We start from the raw sequence: 23,224 nt of genomic DNA on the forward strand, positions 1-23,224 counted from the left end.
ATAGCATGTGATGTCTTCAATATGTTGTGTTAAATTCACAGAGGGCACTGCAACTTTCATTGCCAAAGTTGGAGGTGATCCTATTCCTAATGTGAAATGGATGAAGGGCAAGTGGAGGCAGATCACTCATGGTGGACGCATCACTATTGAGCAGAAGGGACAGGAGGCCAAGTTGGAGATCAGAGAAGTAACAAAGTCTGACTCCGGACAGTACAGATGTGTCGCAACTAACAAAGCTGGAGAAATAGAATGCAGCACTGACATGCATGTTGACGAAAGGAAAGAGGATGCTGGAGTTGAGGGAGACTTCAGAGCAAAACTGAAGAAGTAAGTGAATCTCTCTTTGACGATTGTGCCGCTACCTTCCACATTTCACAAGAAACTACACAAATAATATTTTCCATGCATATCTCTTCTATGTTTTTTCTCCACAGGACTCCATCTAAACAGAAGAGTCCTCAGGAAGAGAAAGACATTGACATTGTAGAGTTGCTCAGAAATGTGGACCCTAAGGAGTATGAGAAATACGCCCGTATGTATGGAATCACTGACTACCGTGGACTTCTTCAGGCCATTGAGCAGCTGAAGAGGGAGAAAGCAGAAGGAAGTGGAAGACCGGTAAGTTCATTTAACATTAAGTTGTATTCAATTGAATTGAATGGCTTTTAATTTTTTTCTGAACACAATTCAATTCAATACTGAATTTCATTGTTTTTTTAAAGATATAATGGTGATACTCTAACTACTTCTGCTATGTCTTTTGGTGTGATTTAGGAACCGGAGAGAGAGAGAGAGTTGGATGAGGATTTGGTCGCTCTTGTGGCTGATTTGCAAAAGAGAATGGAATGTACTGAGGTAGGTTCCTCATTAGCTGTCACAATGAACTGTTTGACAATGACAACAGCAGTAATTCATCATATATTGTATGCATATTCATTTACATTAATGTCTAAGCATATATTTTTTATTTATCTGCTTGTAGCCGGTCACCGTGAATAAGGACATAACAGATCAGTCTACAGTCACCAACAAGGTCGCTACTTTTGAGTGTGACATCAAGATCAACTACCCTGAGATCACCCTGTCCTGGTACAAGGGAACTCAGAAGCTTGACAACAATGACAAATATGAAATCAACATTGTTGGTGACCGTCACATCTTGAAGGTCAAGCAGTGTCAAACCAAAGACCAGGGAAACTACCGTGTTGTATGTGGCCCACATATCTCCAGCGCCAAACTGACTGTTATCTGTGAGTATCCATGGATCTGCATTTGTTTATTTTGTACTTACATTAATGTTATTGATTTAAGTCTTTATACTGTATCGGTAAATACTAATAGCGATGCACTTTTGTTATTTGTTTCTTTACAGATGCTGAGGTTGAGAAACATCTGGAGGAAGTTGCGGGACAGGAGGGCCAAACATGTACTCTGTCTTGTCAGTTTTCTATCCCTAATGTCAAAACCCAATGGTTTAAGAATGGAAAGCTCTTAGAAATGAAACGCAGATACTCGTATGAGGTGGTCAACAACATTCAGAGGCTCTCGATTAAAGACCTCAGACCAGAAGACCAAGGACGTTATACCTGCAAATATGAAAACCTCGAATCAACTGCAGATCTTTTGGTTGAAGGTTTGTATAGATTTAACCATGGAATGGGTTGATGTTGCATCTACCTTCATGTTGTGGAGTGAAGGTCATCCCAACCTGACCTATTTTTTTCCTTTGTCACATATTTTGTCACTAATACTTAAACATTTTATCTAATTTTCAATTTTTTTAAACTTTTCATATGACATTTTAATTTTAGTCCTGGGCGCTCTGATAATACATGTACACTACCGTTCAAACGTTTGGGGTCACTTAGAAATGTCCTTGTTTTTGAAAGAAAAGCACATTTTTGGTCCATTAAAATAACATCAAATTGATCAGAAATACAGTGTAGACATTGTTAATGTTGTAAATGACTATTGTAGCTGGAAACGGCAGAATTTTTATGGAATATCTACATAGGCGTACAGAGGCCCATTATCAGCAACCATCACTCCTGTGTTCCAATGGCACGTTGTGTTAGCTAATCCAAGTTGATCATTTTAAAAGGCTAATTGATTATTAGCCGTTTGCAGAGTTCCTCTGTCCAGTGTCTATGTTATTTTGCAAATGAAGCTGGTTGAGAGAATGCCAAGAGTGTGCAAAGCTGTCATCAAGGCAGAGTGGCTACTTTGAAGAATCTCAAATATAAAATATATATACTACATGATTCCATATGTGTTATTTCATAGTTGTGATGTATTCACTATTATTCTACATAAATATAAAGAAAAACCCTTGAATGAGTACTTGTGTCTGGTACTTTAAATCTAAATGAACCTTATGAATCTGAATAATCAACATATATCTGTTTTTTAAAGAATCTTATAAATACTATTATGAATGAATACTATTATGAAGAAGAGATGCAAAGGAGAGAGTTGGAAATGAGAGGTAAATAGCCTTGAATTGTTTTATATTAATCATCTTTCCATTAACATCAAACCCCTTAAATTCATCATAAAATAATTCACTAATGTTCGATTATTGTGTGAGATTTACGTCATATTAATAGTAACCATCACCATTATCACTACCTACATGTTTTTACTTGTTTATTCACGTTTGTATGAAGAACTTAGTAACATGACCTAACTACTGTTTCTGTCAGTGATCACCACCATCAAATTAACCAACTCCATTTGAACACGTTTGTACACCTTCTAAAAATATTATTCAGTTTTGTAACACGACCTAACCAGTATTCCAGCATTTCCTCCTGATCTCCAAGATCATCTACACAACTAAATATTTTATTCAAATTCCAAAACGTTTGTAGTACAGAAAATCTCTACAGCCACAGGTATCCCTTAGAATAAATGTTACCATTGGAGTCTGTCTTCTAGCAGCTAACTCAAGCGGGCAAACAGTTCATCTTTAACGTTCCACCTTGAGGCACATTATGCTACTACATTGCTATTAACATGTTTGGTGCTTAAAATACATTGTTGTCTGTCTTTGTATGTTTGAGCCACTCTTTGAAAATATCTTGGCACAGAATATATGGGCTCCTACTCTTTGTATGTGTCATCGTGCCGTAGTGCACTAGCGTGTGTTTGGAACTCAGACACACATCTCAGGTCTTTCTCTCTCCTTTGTTGTCTCACAGGAGTCATTTCATATGTGTGTTTATATGTGTGTGTTAGAACCGTAAACCTCTGTCCTTAGCCTCGTTGAAACAAAGATACTAATATATTCTCATTGTCTTATCAGCCCAGAGAGTACCTGTTGAGGAGGAGTCTGTCCAGAGTAAGAAGGTTGGAATGAGGGAGGAAATGCCACAAAAAGGTATTGGAAGAATAGCTTTTGTTTGTCTTCGTTTACAGCAATGTTATGGCAAAGTTCATTATCTTGTTCATGTGTGGCAAACATGGTCATAATCTTGTTTGTTTCAATTGGTAAACTCTTCGAGAGCTTGTTTTTGTTTTAACCTTAATGTAAGTTGTTGTCAATGTTCTGGCCAAAGAAGTTCATAATCTTTGTTCATGTGTAATTAATTAAACTCCTTGTTTACAACTTTCGTTTCTTTTAACTGTGTCAAAGGTGTTCCCTATAATGTTGTGCTCAATTTTTTTGCATGTCTTAGTTTAGACTTAGTTTGTACAGTCAGTATTAAAAATCTTTTACTCTTTGCTCTTAAATTGATCACGCATAGTGGCTTATGTGTTTGTCTGTACTGCCTTCCCCAATATTATGTGCTTCTTGGATGTCCACATTAGATAGAGCTTTGCTACTTTGGACTAACACAATGAGTGTCTTTAAAGTGTCTGAAGCTCACAAGAAACCAGAGGAGAAGGCTAAACCAGCTGAGGCAGCAGAACCACATAAAGGTATCCAAATATCTGTATTTCTAAGTTGTTTATTTCGTGTTTAATCTGGTTGATGTGTGTACATGTCGATAATTTACCTAAGTTTGTCCCTCCTGTCTACTTTTGCTTGACTGTTTGTCTGCGTAAAGTAACCAACTTCCACTACTGTAAATTACATTATTAGATACATTTTATTTGTCCCAACACATTAACTCAGTGATAAGTTGGCATAATAGGGAAAATTAACTTACTGTGATGATATTTCCAAGTTCCTGAAGCCAAAAAGCCAGTGGAGGAGAAGATAACTGCAAACGTTGTCCCAGAGAAACACCCCTCTCCAAAAGGTATAGTCTTACATCAGAAATGATGGGCTTGTCTAACCATCTTGTCATGCTTGCCACGTATTCATCATTTTCTATTAACTAAAGCAGTGACTTTGTTTTTGTTCATTGTTCGTGTGGATATTTCTTTATTTTCATCAACTTATTACTTTCCTTTAACTGTAACTATTTTGTATTTATTTTAATGACTTCTGTAAATTATATTCTACTATTTTTATTTTGGTGTATGTAATTGCTCCCTTTCAATATCTTAGAAGAACATGAAGAAGCAAAGAAGCCTGCCCATAAGCCAGCTGAGAAACCTGAACAGGTTCCACTAAAGAAAGGTATAGTGCGTTTTCCTAAGTGATTCAGAAATGCTCCTTCTGCTGCTGCTCTAGCTCTGGAATATGTTGTCTTCTTGTCAGTTTCATACCTTTCTACACAGTTTCTAACTCTTCTATGCAGTGCTTTCTAACATTGCATATTATTATCCCAAGGGATTGTGTGAATAAGCCTGTGTGACTAAGTTTGTTCATGTTTGTCACTTTTTGAATTGCGTTTAGAGAAGTTGTCTCAATCTTACTCTTGGCACACCATTTTATGGCTTTCAGTCTTGCACCCGCTTTTTCTTGATAGCCCATAGCTTATATTGTTTTTAATGTTGATGTCTGTATTACCTGAAGATGTGCCTCAAGCTGCACCCCATGTTGCTGAACCAAAACCAGAGCCTGAAGTTTCACCTGCGACTAAGGTTGAACCTGAAACGAAGCGTGCGCCTATAAGGAAACCAGAGAGTCCACCAACCAAAGGTATTTATATAATGTTTTGTGTGGAAGATTTATTCTCCTCTCTAATGCACCTCTCCTTTGTTTGTGGAATCGTACGTGTTTCTGTATCTAATATGTTTAAATAGCTTCTAACATAGAAGCAAATCTTTATTTTGTGTCATATGTGTATGTAAAATGTAAGTATTACCTTGGTTAGTGAACTCTAAATCAAAGTGCATGTTACTTTAAGTTCCTGAGGAGGTTAAGAAACCAGAGACTTCAAAGCCAGAACCAGGAAAGCCGACAGCAATTACAAAGCCAGAGACCGCCTCTACTCGTGCTCCAAAGGAGCCAGAGACCGCCTCTACTCGTGCTCCAAAGGAGCCAGAGACCGCCTCTACTCGTGCTCCAAAGGAGCCAGAGCCTACTCCTGCTGCAATGAAGGTCCCATCACCGCAAGGTATCAGTATCTCTCAAAAGAAAGGCAGCATTCGGAGTCTTTTAAAAACATGTCTGCTCTTTATACTCTTCTGTTTGTCAGTCCATCTTTACCTGTCTTTTTCTGACTATGGCATTACAACGTTTAAGACTAGCGTCTCCTCAATTGAGGACGTGTTGCAACCACATTTATGTTTGTCTCATGTATGTATATTTATCTCTGCTATACATAATTATTTATCCGATATTTCAAGTCGATTTTATGTGTAATCTGTCACTCTTTGTCTTGTTTTTGGCATAATGGAATCCATATTTGGAATCTGTATTTGATGTTTTCTGTTTGTCAGTAATATGTCTGTTTTCTGTGCGTTCATCACAGCACATAGTATATTACTGATCATTTGCATGTTCTTTTGAAGTGCCAGAAGCACTAAAAAGGCAGGAGGTAACTCCGCAGCAACCAGCTACCATCCTTCTAAAAGTGGACAGAGAGGACATAGAGCCTCAAATACAACCTGTGCCAGAACAAGGTATACTCACTATAGGTTGTCAATGCTTCTTCCATTCATGTTTAATGGCTTTCTTCTAATCAACCCCAGCTTTGAACATCTCTATCTTGTTTTTATCTATGTTCGGTATTTTTTCTAACTTCTACATCACAATGTTATATGAACTGTTTGACTTTTTAAATGTTTGTGCACAACTGAAAAGTCTTTGCACCAGATGCTTTATATTGTCTCGTCATAATAATTTTCATACAGTCTTACCACTCGACAGAGTGTGATTTGTGGAATGTCTGTGTTTGAATCTTCTGTCTTAAATATCTTCATGTACTGTATATGCATGTTTTTAACAAACTTAAATGTTTTTTTAAGTTCACGTGGAGGAAAGAAAACCAGAACCTCCAAAGGCTGTCAGAAAGCCTGAATCAGTTATTGTGACTCCAAAAGAGGATACACCGCAAAAAGGTAGGGATTTATATACTGACTTATGTACTGTACATACTGTGTACTGTGATGTCTTAAGGGTCTTCTTGAACTCTTCTTTGTCCTATGTTTACCGCCTTCCACCGCTCAGTTTTCTCTGTTTGATAGTCTATACACAAGGGTAACACTTTACTTAAACTATCATCATGATGCTGACTTCATTGTGTTACAATATAACATCCTATTAGACTTATAGTTTATCATAAGTTGTTAAGACTGTTTCAGACATGGGTCATGAAATGTTTGTGACCATGTTGACAGTATGTAAAGTGTTGACGATCTCTTTGTCGAATTTGACGTATCTCATGTGAGAAGACTTCTGTCAATCTTCTGTGTTGCCAATGTCTTTTGTGTGTGTGTGTTGTTTGTGTGCGCTTGAAGTGATGGAGCCCAAACAGAAACCTGTACCTGTTGAGAAGGTACCTGAGAAAATACCTACTGAGAAGGTACCTGAGAAAATACCTACAGAAAAGGTACCTGTTGAGAAGGTACCTGAGAAAAAACCTACTGAAAAGGTACCTGTTGAGAAGGTACCTGAGAAAATACCTACAGAAAAGGTACCTGTTGAGAAGGTACCTGAGAAAAAACCTACTGAAAAGGTACCTGTTGAGAAGGTACCTGAGAAAAAAGTTACTGAAATGGTACCTGTTGAGAAGGTACCTGAGAAAAAACCTACTGAAATGGTACCTGTTGAGAAGGTACCTGAGAAAAAACCTACTGAAAAGGTACCTGAGAAAAAACCTACTGAAAAGGTACCTGTTGAGAAGGTACCTGAGAAAAAACCTACTGAAAAGGTACCTGTTGAGAAAGTACCTGAGAAAAAACCTACTGAAAAGGTACCTGTTACTAACCCTAAAAAGGAGATGGAAGAAGAAAAGAAAGTTCCAACTTCAGAAATAGAAGTTATGCCACAAAGAAAAGGAACAGGTATTCTAAGTGTTCTGTATGTTTATGTGTTCAAAATTCTAAAATCTTACTTCACTTAGATATTTATAATGGTACGCCAGTACCACTCTCTTTTTAATCTGTGTTTTTTTTTACGCAATGTTTGTCTTTATGTAGTGTTTTGTCAATAATCTCTTGCAACCACCATTTGGTGTGGAACTCTTGAAAATATCTTTAGAACTTCAAATGACTTCCAGTCTGCAGATGGCTGAGAAAAGGAGATCTTTGAAAACTCACAAGTTGCGGGAGGTTTCTTACACGATGGAGAGAGCTCCTCCAATAGAAGAAGTCTTTCAGCATGAAGAAGTGTGGCATGCAAATGCAGAGGTATCATACAAAGACAAAGGGGATATATTGGACAAGAGTACTACATTGATGTCACGACAGGAGATTTCAGTAAAGACAGAAGATACCGTACCAGAAAAAGTATCTGACCAAAAATATAAAAAGTCAGATATGAAACATGAACACTCTGTTAGCAAGGTTTCCAAAAGGAAACATAGAGCTACTAAGGTTCTTACTAGGTCTGATCTAGATGCATATTTACCAGTCAAACAGGATAGATCTCTTCAGAGGGAGTCTCCTGAATTGTCTACAAAAGTAAAAGAAACACTGCTAAGTGTTTACCCTGCAAGTATCGTGTTTAGAGAGGAAGAGGAGACATGCATCAAACTAAGGGAACTATTTATGTTGATGTAATTGAGTTAAAGACAGAAGAGGTTACTATTGAATATGTACCTATCCATCAAGCAGTTCAATCTATAGAAGAACATTTTGTCCAAAAAGTTGACAAAGATGATACAAAGGACAGGTTACCTATACAGAAGGATACTGTATCTTTGAAAGTATTATCTGACAAAAAACAGGACAGGATTTATAAAAAAATATGAAGAAGTTACTGACATGAAACAAGGGAGTGCTAGTATAAGTGAAGAAATATCTATGAAAAAGTCTATTGATTGACCGTCGGTAGTTGAGGGTGAAAGCAAGGTAATAGAAACAGATAAGAAAGTGCAAAGAGAGAAAGCCGACATGGTCAAGAAACAGGAAATTACCACCAGGGTATCAGAGAAGAAGGATAAGTCAGGCAGAAGACAGGAGATCTCTGTTAGGATAGACAATAGTTCTCCAAGAGAAGCTTCTACCCAGGAACATGAAGAATACACTTTGAATCAAGAGGCATCTGTTATGGATGTTTCACAGAATAGAAAGAGAACCACAGATAATATTTTCCCCAAACCAACAGATAAACATGCTTCTGAAAGTAGATCTAGCCAAGAAAGTTTTTCTCAACCAGTAGAATCCACAGAACCAGTATAATCTTCTATCAGAGTAGAATCATTAAGGCAAAACATATCAAATCTTCAAGTTGATACAGGAAAGGACAAAACACCTTTGTCAGAAGGTTTCTCTACCAAAAACCTTGCGTTGCCCAAAGATAAAGGACAGGGATTAGTTTGTACTGAAGAGATAACTCGTACAGTTTAGGACTTCAAAATAAAGAGACAGGTAGTTGAGAAAACAAAACTTCCAAAGTAATTCAATCCACGGAGGAAACCTTTGAGAAGACTCTTACTACTGGAGAGGAAGCCACTGAAGAGATACCTCGTACAGTTGAGGACAAGCAAACTAAGAAACAAGTAGTTGAGGAAGGCAAATCTGCCAAAGTAAAAGGAGCAAACATTAGACAAGAGACTTACTAAGAGAAAGGAAACCACTGAAGAGACCACCTCTTAGAGTTGAGAACTTTGAATCAAAGAAACAGATACTTGAAAAAGGAAAACCTGCCAAAGTAATTGAATCCAAGGAAGGCACAGACAAGATACCTTCTATGAGAGAGAACCCCTCGAAGAGATACCTCTTATAGTTTAGGACATCCAAACTAAGAAACCGGTCAATGACAAAGGAAAACCTGTTAAAGATATTCTAGCTGAGAAGGAAACTCTTGTCTCACAGAAGAAGGACAATATATATTCAAAAGCCTCGCCTTCAAGAGGGATACTAAGTAAATGTTACATTTTTAATCTCATCATTATCGCAATTGTCTGTCAGCAAAATCAGCCAGCAATTCCATTTCATGCTTAGTTTGAAATTAAACTTTTTTTTGCCAAGTATTGATCATCAACTTTCTTCATTCCAGTGTTTGCCATCCCATATCAATACATCCTTTTATGTGTTCAAAATACACAACTCCTGCGCCACTCTTGCGCCTGTTTTGTGATTCTGTGTTGTTTCTGTGTATTTTTTGTGTATCCTTTGTGTTCTCCATTTGATCATTTCTTTTTTTGGTATTTTCTTGGTGCTCGACTGCTTACCCCAATCTGTAGTATATTGATCTTGACCATGGTATAATTTATTTTCAAGAACCAGCAATGAAGAAGGAATCACCTCCACAGCCTGTTGAACCACTTAGCTCAGCTAGAGAAGACTGTTGTTGCTGAAGGGGTGAAAGAATCTGAGCCATTTGCAAAGAAAGTGGCTAAACCAGAGACTAAGCCTGAAATCAAGCTAGAGTCTAAGCCAGAGAAGAGGGTTATTGCTGAAAAGCCTGCTGAGACACTTGTAAAGAAAGTGTCTACGCCAGAGTCTAAGCCAGAGCCTAAGCCAGAGGCTAAAACAGAGCCTAAACCTAAACCAGAGGTTAAACCAGATCCTATGCCAGAGGTTAGGCTAGAGGTTAAGCCAGAAAATAATGATGTTATTGAAGTAGAGGTGAAAAATGTACCACAGCCCGCTGAGCCACAAGTGTTAAAGCCAGAGCCTAAGCCTAAACTAAATGCTAAGCCAGATCCTAAGCCAGAGCTTAAAGCAGAGGTTAAGGCAGAGCCTAAGCCTAAACTAGATGCTAAGCCAGAGCCTAAACCAGAGGCTAAATCAGAGTCTAAGATAGATGCTAGGCAAAAGCTTACACCAGAGAGGAAGGCTGTTACTGTAAGGGTGAAAGAATCACCTCCAAAGCCTGCTGAGACACTTGTAAAGAAAGTGACTACGCCAGAGAAGACAGTTATTGCTGACGTGGTGGAAGAATCACCTCCAAAGCCTGCTGAGACACTTGTAAAGAAAGTGACTACGCCAGAGAAGACAGTTATTGCTGATGTGGTGGAAGAATCACCTCCAAAGCCTGCTGAGACACTTGTAAAGAAAGTGACTACGCCAGAGAAGACAGTTATTGCTGACGTGGTGGAAGAATCACCTCCAAAGCCTGCTGAGACACTTGTAAAGAAAGTGACTACGCCAGAGAAGACAGTTATTGCTGATGTGGTGGAAGAATCACCTCCAAAGCCTGCTGAGACACTTGTAAAGAAAGTGACTACGCCAGAGAAGACAGTTATTGCTGATGTGGTGGAAGAATCACCCCCAGGGCCTGTTGAGCCACTTGCAAAGAAAGTAGCCAAACCAGAGTCTAAGCCAGAGACCAATACAAAGAAGATGGCTATAGGTGAAGAGGTGTCTCTGTCAATTAAATAAGATGTTTCTCCTCAAAAAGGTATAACCAGGGCAATCCTTGAAATACAAATCTTCACTCTTGCATCACTCTTAAAATCATGCTTTTTGGTCTGTTGTTTGTCTGTATGTTTTGTGTTTTTGTGTTTGGGATATTTTCTTATTTGTGTGTTTTTGTATGTTTTCTGTTTGATCACATCTTTCCTTGGTACTTTCTTGGTGCTCTACTGCTTACCCCAATCTGTAGTGTCTTGGTTTTAATCATAAAATAACTTTATTTCTAGTACCAGCAAAGAAGAAGGAAACACTCCCACAGCCCACTGAGCCGCTTGTGAAGAAAGTGCCTAAGCTAGAGAAAACAGCTGTTTCTGAAGAGGTGAAAGTAACACTTCCAAAGCCGGCAGAGCCACTTGTAAAGAGAGTGTCTTCGCCAGAGTCTAAACCAGAAAAAATGAATGCTGAGGAGGTGAAAGAATCACCTCTTAAGCCGGCTGAGCCAATTCCTAACAAAGTGCCTAAGCCAGAGACAATGGTTATTGCTGAGCTGGAATCACCACCTAAGCCTACTAAGCCACTTGTAAAGAAAGTGGCTGAGCCAGAGACTAAGCCAGAGAAGATAGCTATTCTTGAAGAAGATGTTCCCAAAAAAGGTATAACAAGAAAACCTAAAATACAAATTTTTAAAAATCTTTATATTTTGTGTGTTATGTTTGTGTCTATGTTATGCATGTTTTATGTTTTTCTCTGTGTGGTGTGTGCTCTGTTTATATTTGATAACATCTTTCTCTGATACTTTCTTAGTGGTCCAATGCTCTGTAGTATCTTGATTATGACCATATCATTTTATTTCAAGTTCCAGCAAAGGAGAAGGAATCAGCTCCAAAGCCTGCTGAGCCTCTTGCAAAGAAAGTGCCCAAGCCAGAGAAAACAGCTATTGCTGAAGAGGTGAAGGAGTCACCTTCAAAGCCTGCTGAGACACTTCTTAAGAAATTGTCTTCGCCAGAGTCTAAACCTGAACCTAAGTCTGAGCCTAAGCCAGAGAAAAAGGCTGTTGCTGAGCCTCCAAAGCCAGCAGAGCCACTTCTAAAGAAAGTGTCTAAGCCTGAGTCTAAACCAGAGAAGAATGCTGTTGCTGAGCCTCCAAAGCCAGCAGAGCCACTTCTAAAGAAAGTGTCTAAGCCAGAGTCTAAACCTGAGCCTAAGTCTGAGTCTAAACCAGAAAAGAAGGCTGTTGCTGAAGTGGTGTCTCTTTCAAGTGAAGATTATGTTGCTCCCCCAAAAGGTATAACAAGGCCAATCCTTGCTATCCTGTCTGTTATGTTTGTTTGTGTGATGTATTTGGGATATTACATATTATTTATTATGTGTCTTTGTGTGTTGAAAACATGTTTCTTCTCGGTGGTTTAATGCTTACCCCCAATATCCAGTGTCTTGATTATGATCATAGTATCATTTTATTTGAAGTACCAGTAAAGGAGAAGAAAACATTTCCAAAGCCCACTGAGCAACTTGCAAAGAAAGTCAGCCCTCTTGAAGGTACATTTCTGTTAAATGTTTGTCATTTATTTTCTTAAAGTTATTTCTATACATTCGTGAATGAATGCTTCTTGGGCAAATCTAAATCTGAAACACTATTTTGAAGCACCTCGAGAGAAAAAGGCTACAGAGGAGACAAAGCCTGTCATCCAAGAGCAAGAACAAGACAATATAAAGCCAGGTATTCAGCTAAGAATGTTCCAATAAAATAAATAAAATCACAAACTAATATCCTATTAATATTCTGAATACCATACCATCCAAATAAAACCAAGCATGCTTTCTTCAACCTTATTCTAGGCATAGAGGGTTGAGGCTAGTATATTTGGCTTGGGTTTCTCCAAGTCACTTAACAATTTCATTCAACAAGAATGTTACCTCTTCATTTCACAAAGCATTCCTGTTTTTTTTCTGTCCTTAATATAATATTGTATGTGCCTGTTATACTATTTAAATCAGGTAGGTGCCACCTCTAATCTCCTTCTCAGCAATACTGGGGTTTTGTATGTCATGCCATTTTGTTTGTCTTAACTAAGTTCTCATCCTGAAATGTATTAATGACAAAAATGTGAGCATGTAATATATTCCCTCATTTATATCTTCACTTGATAATATTACTTTCATTGTCCTGATCTTTGATTGGTTATGGGAGGAATATCCCTTGAAATTCCAGGATTGGTTCCTCAAGACTAATGCCCAACACCATTCAAAGAGAAATGAATCAATCTCTTATAGAACGTGATTGCGTTGGTTTCCTCAATCATATCTCAATGTCCTAACCGTACATGATACATTGAGGCTTGTATCCCATATATCATATATCCCATATATATTGAGGCTTGAATCCCATATAAGTGGACAATTAAAAAAAAAACTTTTCTATAATTTTCCTGCTAGGTGAAGGCAAGCAGGCACCAGGACCAGCTAAGAAAGGTATGATGAATACTTGTTTTCTTCTTAATTTATAATCCCATTTCCCTATTCCTTGCTTAACAATAAATATCCAGCTCAAACTTTTCAATATCTAGTACTATTGTGTACCGTGGCATTGTTGTTTTCTGTGAATTTTGTTTGTTTCTTTGTTTGTTGTGTGTTTATTGTTCAATGTGTAAAACCTCAGGGTTTGAATGTTGTCTGGTGTGATGTTTTCAATGTTATTATCTTGTTAAGTGAGCTGTTATGTGCAATGTGAAACCTTTGCTGCAGTTCTCCGACAAAAAGCTAAAATTCACATTGAGGAAAAAGAAAAACTTGTCACGCCAACTTTGAAGAAAACAACCTGGATATCCAAAGACGTGGAGGGAGAACAAGATATTATATCACTGAAGAAAGTACCTTCAGTCCCCTTTGAAGATCTGCCAGCACCACTAAAGAAACATCCAAAAATGACAAAGCATACAATCCATGACTTTGAAGAGAGAGTGTGTGATGAAGGTGAAGTAACAATATCTGAAAGATATGAGGCAGAGAAAATAAGCAAGACCGATGCAATCAGCAAGATACCTGAAGCTGCTAAAGTAAAGACACCTAAAGAAAATGAACCAAAAGACTCAACTGAAGACAAATGGTCTCGGAAGACCATTCCCAGAGATGAAAAAGAAGAGGACAAAATGACTTTGAAGCAAACTCCCAAGGGGGTGAAAGAAGAGGCACCAACAGACCCAAGTTTAGCCCGAAAGAAGCTGTCCAGATTACCATCAGATGAAAAAGAACAAGAAACTGTGAAGTTAAAACTGTTCCAAAAATCTTCTAAAGCTGTGACCGTTGAGCCAGAGAAGGACAAAGACAAAGAATCTGTGGTTTTCAAGAGAGGTAAGAGACAACCAAGAGATGAAGACATTAAAGAACCTGTTGATCGTAAGAAAGCTGATAGACTTCCTAGTGCTAAAGAAGAGCCACAGGCAGTCAAATTAAAACCAGTGACCAAAGTTCCTGAAGATGAACAAGTCCGGGATTCTGACAAACCACTGACAAAGGTGAAAAGGATTCCAACACAGGAGCAAGGGAAGGAAGATGTTAAATTGAATCCATTTTCAAAGTCACCTAAAGCTGACACAGAAGCTGTGAATCCTGAGAAGGCGCCTGAGACAAAAGAAGCTGAAAAAAAACCTCAACAAGAGTCAAGTCCTCCAAAGACAGCACCCGTAAAGAAAATGGAAAAGAGTCCTCAAGTGGAAAAGCCAGTACAGTTAAAAAAGGTTGATCGCGTGCCAAGAGAACCAGAGGACAAAGAAGACAAACCTTTAAAGCATGAAGAGACACTTAAGAAAATGGTGGAACTGAAAAAGACTCCTTCACCTAAGGTTGAAAAACCACAAGAAATAGAAAAAGATACTATGGAGAGTAAGCCCAGGGCAGAAAGGACCCAAAAGCTGCCCAAAGAAGTTTCACCAAAAGATTCATTTGAATGTGTTACCCTAAAAAAAGTTCAAAGGAAATCACCACAAGAGAAAAGTAATGGAGCACCACCAGAGAAGGTGCCAGGAATGAAAGAGCTTTCTCCCAAAGCGGTACAGTTACGAAAGATCTCCACTCAGCTGGAGGAGGAAGTCTTTGAGGAGGAGCCAGAGGTTGAGGAGGAATCTGACAATGAAGGTTGGGGATGGGAACTTGTCCCTCGTGATAGTTCTGGGTCCACAGAAAACTGGGGAGAGGAAGGTGATGCACTTGAGACCCCTGGAATGCCAAGACGAGGTGAGATGAAGGCTGCAGCGAATCAACATTAATGGCTCAGAAAAAGTCCTTCACTCCAAATAATCTCCACCCATTTCCATCAAAAAAAAAATGATGTTCTACATGTTAATGTTTGTCATCATTCTGTATTGTTTCTTCATGTCGATAATTTTCATCAGAAAAAGTATTTTATCCCAAACAATCTTCATCCATTTCCATCTTATTCTATGTAATGTTTGTCATCATTGTGTTTTGTTTCTCCATGTCAGTCTCCATGTTTGTGTTATTTGTCTGTAAATCCATGTAAAAAGCACATATTTAGCATGTTGTTATTCTACATGGTATTTGACATTGTGTATTATATACCCATTTCCCATCATCCATTGTCAATTTGTTTTCATCATCACCCTTCATCTTTATTTATCTCACCTTATTGTATGTACAATTCTGAGTAAAAATATTTACAAGGGATTTGAATGTGATCTGTCTTTACATTGTAGTCATTTGAACTATTATAAACAGATGGAAGGGATTTTACAAGGGATTTGAATGTGATCTGTCTTTACGTTGTAGTCATTCTAAATATCTTAAACAGATGGAAAGCCAGCAGAAGAAGCAGGTGCAGGTAGAGGTGCAGGCAGAGGCAGAGGCCTCAAAGGTAAGACTGTAGCCATGTGAAAATAATAGATTTTTTAGAGTGCTGCATTAGCACACTACTCTTTTCCTGCATAGTATTTTTAAGCTTATTCTCTTTCTTCACAGTGTTGTCACTGTAACTAAATTTGAACGGTTTACATTATAACGACTGTTCAAACTTTAAAACGTGCAGACAGGTTAAACTTACATTTCTTGTCAATAGCTTTTTAATATAATTTATTCTTCTTAAACTATTAAGATTTGTGTCCTTCCCAAAACCTTCAATATTCTAAACCTCTCATAATTCAGCAATGACATCCAACATTCTATTCACTGTGAACACTTGCTTTTGAAAGAAATTAGCTACTTTGACCACTTTCCCAACAAGTTGGACAAAATCTTTGTCTCATTCACTGCTTTTCAAATAAGCAATCAGAATATACATCTTTCTTTTTTTTGTGTGCTAGTTATAACAAAAATAGTTGCTATGCAGGCTGGCTAACATTCCCTTGCTAGCTAGCCAACTAAATTAATTATTAATTCTTCATAATAAGGAAGCTATCTTACTGTCTTGCATATTACAATAGTAAGGCTAGCAGTTAATACAGTAGCATTTGCTGTTGTATCTAGCATGTTGAAAATTAAGCAAGGATGAGAGTTAATAACAACAGTGTCGCTACTGGTCAAGTCCAAGTCCAGGTCTGAGTCACCAATTGTTGCGTCCGGGTCACTGGGGGACAGTGGATGCGCATTGATAATTCAAATGGAACTGGCATTTGCCATGAATTATTGTGAATAACAAACGCCTATCAACCAATCTGCATCCATGATCCAAATCTCCATTTTAGAAAGGCTACTGTCCCACTACTATTTATGATACAGTCATTAGCCTGATTCTACTACACTAGCCTACATTTTTCAACACTAGCCAGCCTTTAACAATTTAAACTTCTAAACTTCTTCCACTATCATAAAAATTATTTTGGACAGCTGACGCAGCACTCACATTTTCTATTAGGAAATATCATGGTAAGTGTAAAAAAATTATTAGTTTGAAAATGTTAACACTTTTAACTGCTGTAAACACGCTAAACATCTAATCTGTGTAATTGTGTCTAAATTGTAGCAGGCAAAACTCCATCCCCTGGTGAAGGCAGGGGTAGAGGACTGAAACCCGGTGGTGGTGGAGGAGACAAACCCCCAGATGCTAATCCTTTTGGATTCCAGCTCAAAGCAGTTCCACTGAAGTTTACGAAACCACTCAAAGACATAGTGTTACAAGAAGGTGATGCTGTTGGTGCATCTGCTACGTTTGAGTGTGAAGTTTCACCTTCTACTGCTGTAACTACATGGATGAAAGATGGCAGCAACCTAAGAGAGAGTCCAAAACACAAATTCACCTCTGATGGCAAAGATCGCAGACTGGCCATTATTGACGTCCAACTGGTGGACACTGGAGAGTACACTTGTGTTGCCAAGCTGGGCAACAAGGAAAAGACAACAACTGCCAAACTCATTGTTGAAGGTATTTCAGAGAATTTTCTTAATTGAAAGAATGTGAATTATTTCCATTATATAAGAAATGACTAACAATTAATTAATTATGTATTTATAAGAATCATATTTCTGTACAAAATCATGTAAACCACTGAAAAGCTGATACCAATTATTTCCAGTTGATGTAGCTTAAATAACGATTGTTTACTTAATGTCATGTTTTATATTGTCATATAAAAATGTATTCCGTATAACTACACAATTTGATGGAGAGTACTCCCCTTTTTGATAAAGTATTCCCTAATCTATGTAGCTTTTGTCACGTTTAAGTTGTGATGATAATTCTATGTATATATTATTGATATGGGTTGATGCATTGTACCTTTATATTTTGATGGAAATCATTTGTATGCCCATTTTCATGTAAATAATGACCTAATACTTACCTGTTCAGAACTGCCCGTGAAGTGGGTGAAAGAGCTGGGTGAGGAGACGTCGGTCCTGAAGGGGCAGCCTATGTACCTGACCTGTGAGTTGAACAAGGAGAGAGAAGTGACCTGGATGAAGAGTGGTAAAGTCCTCAAAGTAATCGCTGGAAAGGTGGCCATCAACGTTATTGGAATGCAACAAGCCGTTACGATCCAGAACATGGGAGATGACGACGCTGGAATCTACGCATGCGAGTGTGAACTCATCAGGACTAAAACAACTGTCAAAATCATTGGTATGTAGAGAATTCCCTAAATAAACCGTTGACACTTATCAACAATATAAATATACTGAATCTGTTAGTCTACGTACGAAAACTGATCACAAATAAATGTTTACAGAAATTGTCAGAGACTGGTTGGTGAAACCATTGAAAGATCAGCATGTGAAACCCAAGGCCACTGCCACTTTCAAATGTGAGCTCTTCAAAGAAACCCCCAACTGGAAGTTTTTCAAAGGCAACGATGAGATTCCTAATGATCCTACTGACAAGACTGAGGTCAAGAAAGAAGGCAAAGTCCTGACTCTCACAATAAAGAATGCACAGCCCGAAGATATTGCAGAATATACCATGGAGGTTGAAGGCCACAGATACACAGCTAACCTAACTCTTGGAGGTTGGTTGCACAATCACTCATATCTTGTATGGTGTTGAATCCAGTAAGGCTACCTAGTGAATGCTTATTATATACTTTTGATATTTTTACAGAACGTGAAGCTGAGATCTTGAAACCTCTCTCCAGTTGTGAGGTGGTCGAGAAAGAGGATGTTACATTTGAAACGGAGATATCTGAAGAGGATGTGCCTGGAGAATGGAAACATAGAGGGCAGGTCTTAACAAGATCGCCGGTAAGACTTGTCTTATGATTTGACTGTAATATTTGCACGAACACTAAGCGTAACCACAATTTTTAGAAATGTTGAACAGTCTTTGATATCGTTTTTCTTTTTATTGTGCATTATCAGACATGTGAGATCAAAATGGAGGGCAATAAACGTTTCCTCACTCTGAAAAGTGTTCCACTGGACGCGTCTGGTGAAGTGTCTTACACAGCTCTGAATGCTGTCACTAGTGCTGTGCTCACAGTCAAGGGTAAGCAATTGTTCCAAGAGCACAGTATGTATGTATGTATGTATGTATGTATGTATGTATGTATGTATGTATGTATGTATTTGCATTATACTGTATATACAAAAGTATGTGGACACCCCTTCAAATTAGTGGATTTGGCTATTTCACCATCAGCTGTTGTTGACAGGTGATAAAATCAAGCACACAGCCATACAATCGCCATAGACAAACATTGGCAGTAGAATGACCTTACTGAAGAGCTCAGTGACTTTCAACGTGGCACTGTCATAGGATGCCACCTTTCCAACAAGTCAGTTCGTCAAATTTCTGCCCTACTAGAGCTGCCCCGGTCAACTGTAAGTGCTGTTATTGTGAAGTGGAAACGTCTAGGAGCAACAACGACTCCACCGCGAAGTGGTAGGCCACACAAGCTCACAGAACGGGACCAGCGAGTGTGTAGCGCTTAAAAATCATCTGTCCTCAGTTGCATCACTCACTACCGCGTTCCAAACTGCCTCTTTGCAACGTCAGCACAATAACTGTTCGTTGGGAGCTTCATAAAATGGGTTTCAATGGCCGAGCAGCCGCACACAATCCTAAGATCACCATGCGAATGCCAAGCGTCGGCTGGAGTGGTGTAAAGCTCGCCACCATTGGACTCTGGAGTAGTTGAAATGCGTTCTCTGGAGTGATGAATCACGCTTCACAATCTGGCAGTCTGATGGACAAATCTGGGTTTGGCAGATGCCAGGACAACGCTACCTGCCCGAATGCTTTGTGCCAACTGTCAAGTTTCCTGGAGGAGGAATAATGGTCTCAGGCTGTTTTTCATGGTTTGGGCTAGGCCCCTTAGTTCCAGTGAAGGAAAATCTTAACACTACAGCATACAATGACATTCTAGACGATTCTGTGAATTCAACCTTCTGGCAACAGTTTGGGGAAGGCCCTTTCCTGTTTCAGGAAACAATGCCCCCTTGCACAAAGTGAGGTCCAGACAGAAATGTTTTGTCCAAATCGGTGTGGAAGAACTTCACTGGCCTGCGCAGAGCCCTGACCTCAACCCCATCAAACCCCTTTGGGATGAATTGAAATGCCGACTGCGAGCCAGAGCTAATCGCCCAACATCAGTGACCTCACTAATGCTCTTGTGGCTGAAAGGATGCAAGTCCCCGCAGCAATGTTCCAACATCAGGTGGAAACCCTTCTCATAAGAGTGGAGGCTGTTATAGCAGTAAAGGGGGGACCAACTCCATATTAATGCACATGATTCTGGAATGAGATGTTCGACAAGCAGGTGTCCACATACTTTTGGTCATGTAATGTATGTATCGATGATGTTATGCATGTATTGACAAAGAGAGCCTTATTCGTACCTCCCAGAGATGGAAATGAACTTCACAGTCCCCTTAAACGGCATGTCTGTACCTGAAAAGAAACAGGCTATGTTTGAATGTACTATCACAAGGGATGTGCCTGAAGTCATGTGGTTAAAGGGGTCAGACACTATTGGTACATCAGACAAAAAATATGAAATAATCAATGATGGAATAAAACGTATGTTGGTCATAAACAATGGTGAGTTTGATGATGAGGGAAATTACAGTATAGAAGCCTTGGGCAAAAATTCAACCTCTACACTCACTGTGGAGGGTAAGTATGGAACCATTGTTATTAGACTTGACACCCTGTGAGTGGTTTTTGTTTGATATCATCAAAAGTTGTGATTCATTCATTATTTCACGAGTTGAAATCATTTTCTCTTAACTAAGTCCACTATGCACTCACCTAACATAATATAAACTCAGCAAAAAAAGAAATGTCTCTTTTTCAGGACCCTGTCTTTCAAAGATAATTTGTAAAAATCCAAATAACTTCACAGATCTTCATTGTAAAGGGTTTAAACACCGTTTCCCATGCTTGTTCAATGAACCATAAACAATTAATGAACATGCACCTGTGGATCGGTCGTTAAGATATTAACAGCATACAGACGGTAGGCAATTAAGGTCACAGTTATGAACACTTAGGACACTAAAGAGGCCTTTCTACTGACTCTGAAAAACACCAAAAGAAAGATGCCCAGGGTCCCTGGTCATCTGTGTGAACGTGCCTTAGGCATGCTGCAAGGAGGCATGAGGACTGCAGATGTGGCCAGGGCAATACATTGCAATGTCCGTATTGTGAGACGCCTAAGACAGCGCTACAGGGAGACAGGATGGACAGCTGATTGTCCTCGCCGTGGCAGACCACATATAACAACACCTGCACAGGATCAGTACATCCGAACATCACACCTGCGGGACAGGTACAGGATGGCAACAACAACTGCCCGATTTACACCAGGAACACACAATCCCTCCATCAGTGCTCAGACTGTCCGCAATAGGCTGAGAGAGGTTGGACTGAGGGCTTGTAGGCCTGTTGTAAGGCAGGTCCTCACCAGATATCACCGGCAACAACGTTGCCTATGGGCACAAACCCACCATTGCTGGACCAGACAGGAATGGCAAAAAGTGCTCTTCACTGACGAGTCGCAGTTTTGTCTCACCAGGGGTGATGGTCGGATTTGCGTTTATCGTCGAAGCAACGAGCGTTACACCGAGGCCTGTACTCTGGAGCGGGATCGATTTGGAGGTGGAGGGTCCGTCATGGTCTGGGGCGGTGTGTCACAGCATCATCGGACTAAGCTTGTTGTCATTGCAGGCAATTTCAAAGCTGTGCGTTACAGGGAAGACATCCTCCTCCCTCATGTGGTATACTTCTTGCAGGCTCATCCTGACATGACCCTCCAGCATGACAATGCCACCAGCCATACTGCTCGTTCTGTGCGTGATTTCCTGCAAGACAGGAATGTCAGTGTTCTGCCATGGCCAGCGAAGAGCCCGGATCTCAACCCCATTGAGCACATCTGGGACTTGTTGGATCGGGAGGTGAGGGCTAGGGCCATTCTGCCCAGAAATGTCCGGGAACTGGCATGTGCCTTGGTGGAAGAGTGGGGTAACATCTCACAGCAAGAACTGGCAAATCTGGTGCAGTCCATGAGGAGGAGATGCACTGCAGTACTTAATGCTGCTGGTGGCCACACCAGATACTGACTGTTACTTTTGATTTTGAACCCCCCTTTGTTCAGGGACACGTTATTCCATTTCTGTTAGTCACATAATGTCTCAGTTGTTGAATCTTGTTATGTTCCTACAAATATTTACACATGTTAAGTTTGCTGAAAATAAATCCAGTTGACAGTGAGAGGACGTTTCTTTTTTTGCTGAGTTTAGGTATGAGGCTCAAATTTGAATTGCGACTTCAGGACCAAACTGAGAAGGAAGGTAACACAGCTCGGTTTGAGCTTGAGCTCTCTCATGAGAATGTACCTGTGACATGGTACAAAAATGAAGTAGAACTCCATGTGAGCAGAACCGTGCTCATCCATAGTCGTGGAAAGAAACACGCGTTAGAAATCAAGGAGTTGACTCTTGATGATATCTGCCAGGTTAAGGCAGAGGCTAAAGGAATTCTCTCAATGGCAAAACTGACAGTGATAGGTAACCCTTGCTTTGTTGCTTCATTCAAATTGTTTGTCATTCAAGGATTTGCACCACGCTACAGTACATAAATACAGAATGCATAATCAATCAAATTTATTTACAAAGCCCTTTTTACATCAGCCAATGCCACAAAGTGCTGTACAGAAACCCAGCCTAAAACCCCAAACAGCTGTAACGGCTTGTGCTCTCCTCATCCTCGGAAGAGGTGAGGAGAGAAGGATCCTCAGACCAAAACGCAGGCTTAGGGAAATAAGCCATCTTTATTATAAAATATGATGGCAACACGAAACGAAACAAAACACTTTAACAAGCTTACAAAATAACAAAACAACGTTGACGCAACCTGAACATAAACTTACATAACTAAACATAAACTTACGTACAGGAAAACAGACGACATCGAAACGAAACAAACAAACGCTACAGTCCTATGTGGTACGAACATACATACAGACACAGGAGACAATCACCCACAAACAAACAGTGAGAATGCCCTACCTAAATATGACTCTTAATTAGAGGCAAACGCAAACCACCTGCCTCTAATCAAGAGCCATACCAGGCAAACCAAAACCAACATAGAAACAGATAACATAGAATGCCCACCCAACCTCACGTCCTGACCAACTAACACACAAAAACTAACATAAATAGGTCAGGAACGTGACAACAGCAAGCAATGCAGATGTAAAGGCACTGTGGCTACGAAAAACTCCCTTGAAAGGCCAGAACCTAGGAAGAAACCTAGAGAGGATCCAGGCTCTGAGGGGTGGCCAGTCCTCTTCTGGCAGTCCCGGGTGGAGATTATAAATGGAAATGGCCAAGATGTTCAAACATTCATAGTTGACCTGCAGGGTCAGATAATAATAATCACAGTGGTGGTAGAGGGTGCAACAGGTCATCACCTGAAGAGTAAATGTCAGTTGGCTTTTCATAGCCGATCATTCAGAGTTAGAGACAGCAGGTGCGGTAG

General features: G+C 39.5%; 1 protein-coding gene across 1 annotated transcript in view; it reads left to right on the plus strand.

The window, feature by feature from the left end:
- Window positions 1-23,224, plus strand: part of LOC129816555 (titin-like) — a 176,349-nt gene that overhangs the window by 58,024 nt on the left and 95,101 nt on the right. The window contains 22 exon segments of the mRNA XM_055871143.1: window positions 42-327; window positions 435-618; window positions 775-855; window positions 983-1,250; window positions 1,373-1,683; window positions 2,413-2,485; window positions 3,305-3,379; window positions 3,856-3,921; window positions 4,170-4,244; window positions 4,496-4,567; window positions 4,907-5,032; window positions 5,241-5,350; window positions 5,414-5,450; window positions 5,848-5,958; window positions 6,304-6,396; window positions 13,237-13,272; window positions 15,608-15,670; window positions 16,775-17,173; window positions 17,600-17,869; window positions 17,976-18,251; window positions 18,344-18,483; window positions 18,601-18,727. Of these exon segments, the coding sequence (XP_055727118.1) occupies window positions 42-327; window positions 435-618; window positions 775-855; window positions 983-1,250; window positions 1,373-1,683; window positions 2,413-2,485; window positions 3,305-3,379; window positions 3,856-3,921; window positions 4,170-4,244; window positions 4,496-4,567; window positions 4,907-5,032; window positions 5,241-5,350; window positions 5,414-5,450; window positions 5,848-5,958; window positions 6,304-6,396; window positions 13,237-13,272; window positions 15,608-15,670; window positions 16,775-17,173; window positions 17,600-17,869; window positions 17,976-18,251; window positions 18,344-18,483; window positions 18,601-18,727 (3,279 nt within the window).

Source organism: Salvelinus fontinalis, chromosome 19 (genome assembly GCF_029448725.1).
Source record: "Salvelinus fontinalis isolate EN_2023a chromosome 19, ASM2944872v1, whole genome shotgun sequence".
In the NCBI taxonomy this organism is placed as follows: Eukaryota; Metazoa; Chordata; class Actinopteri; order Salmoniformes; family Salmonidae; genus Salvelinus; species Salvelinus fontinalis.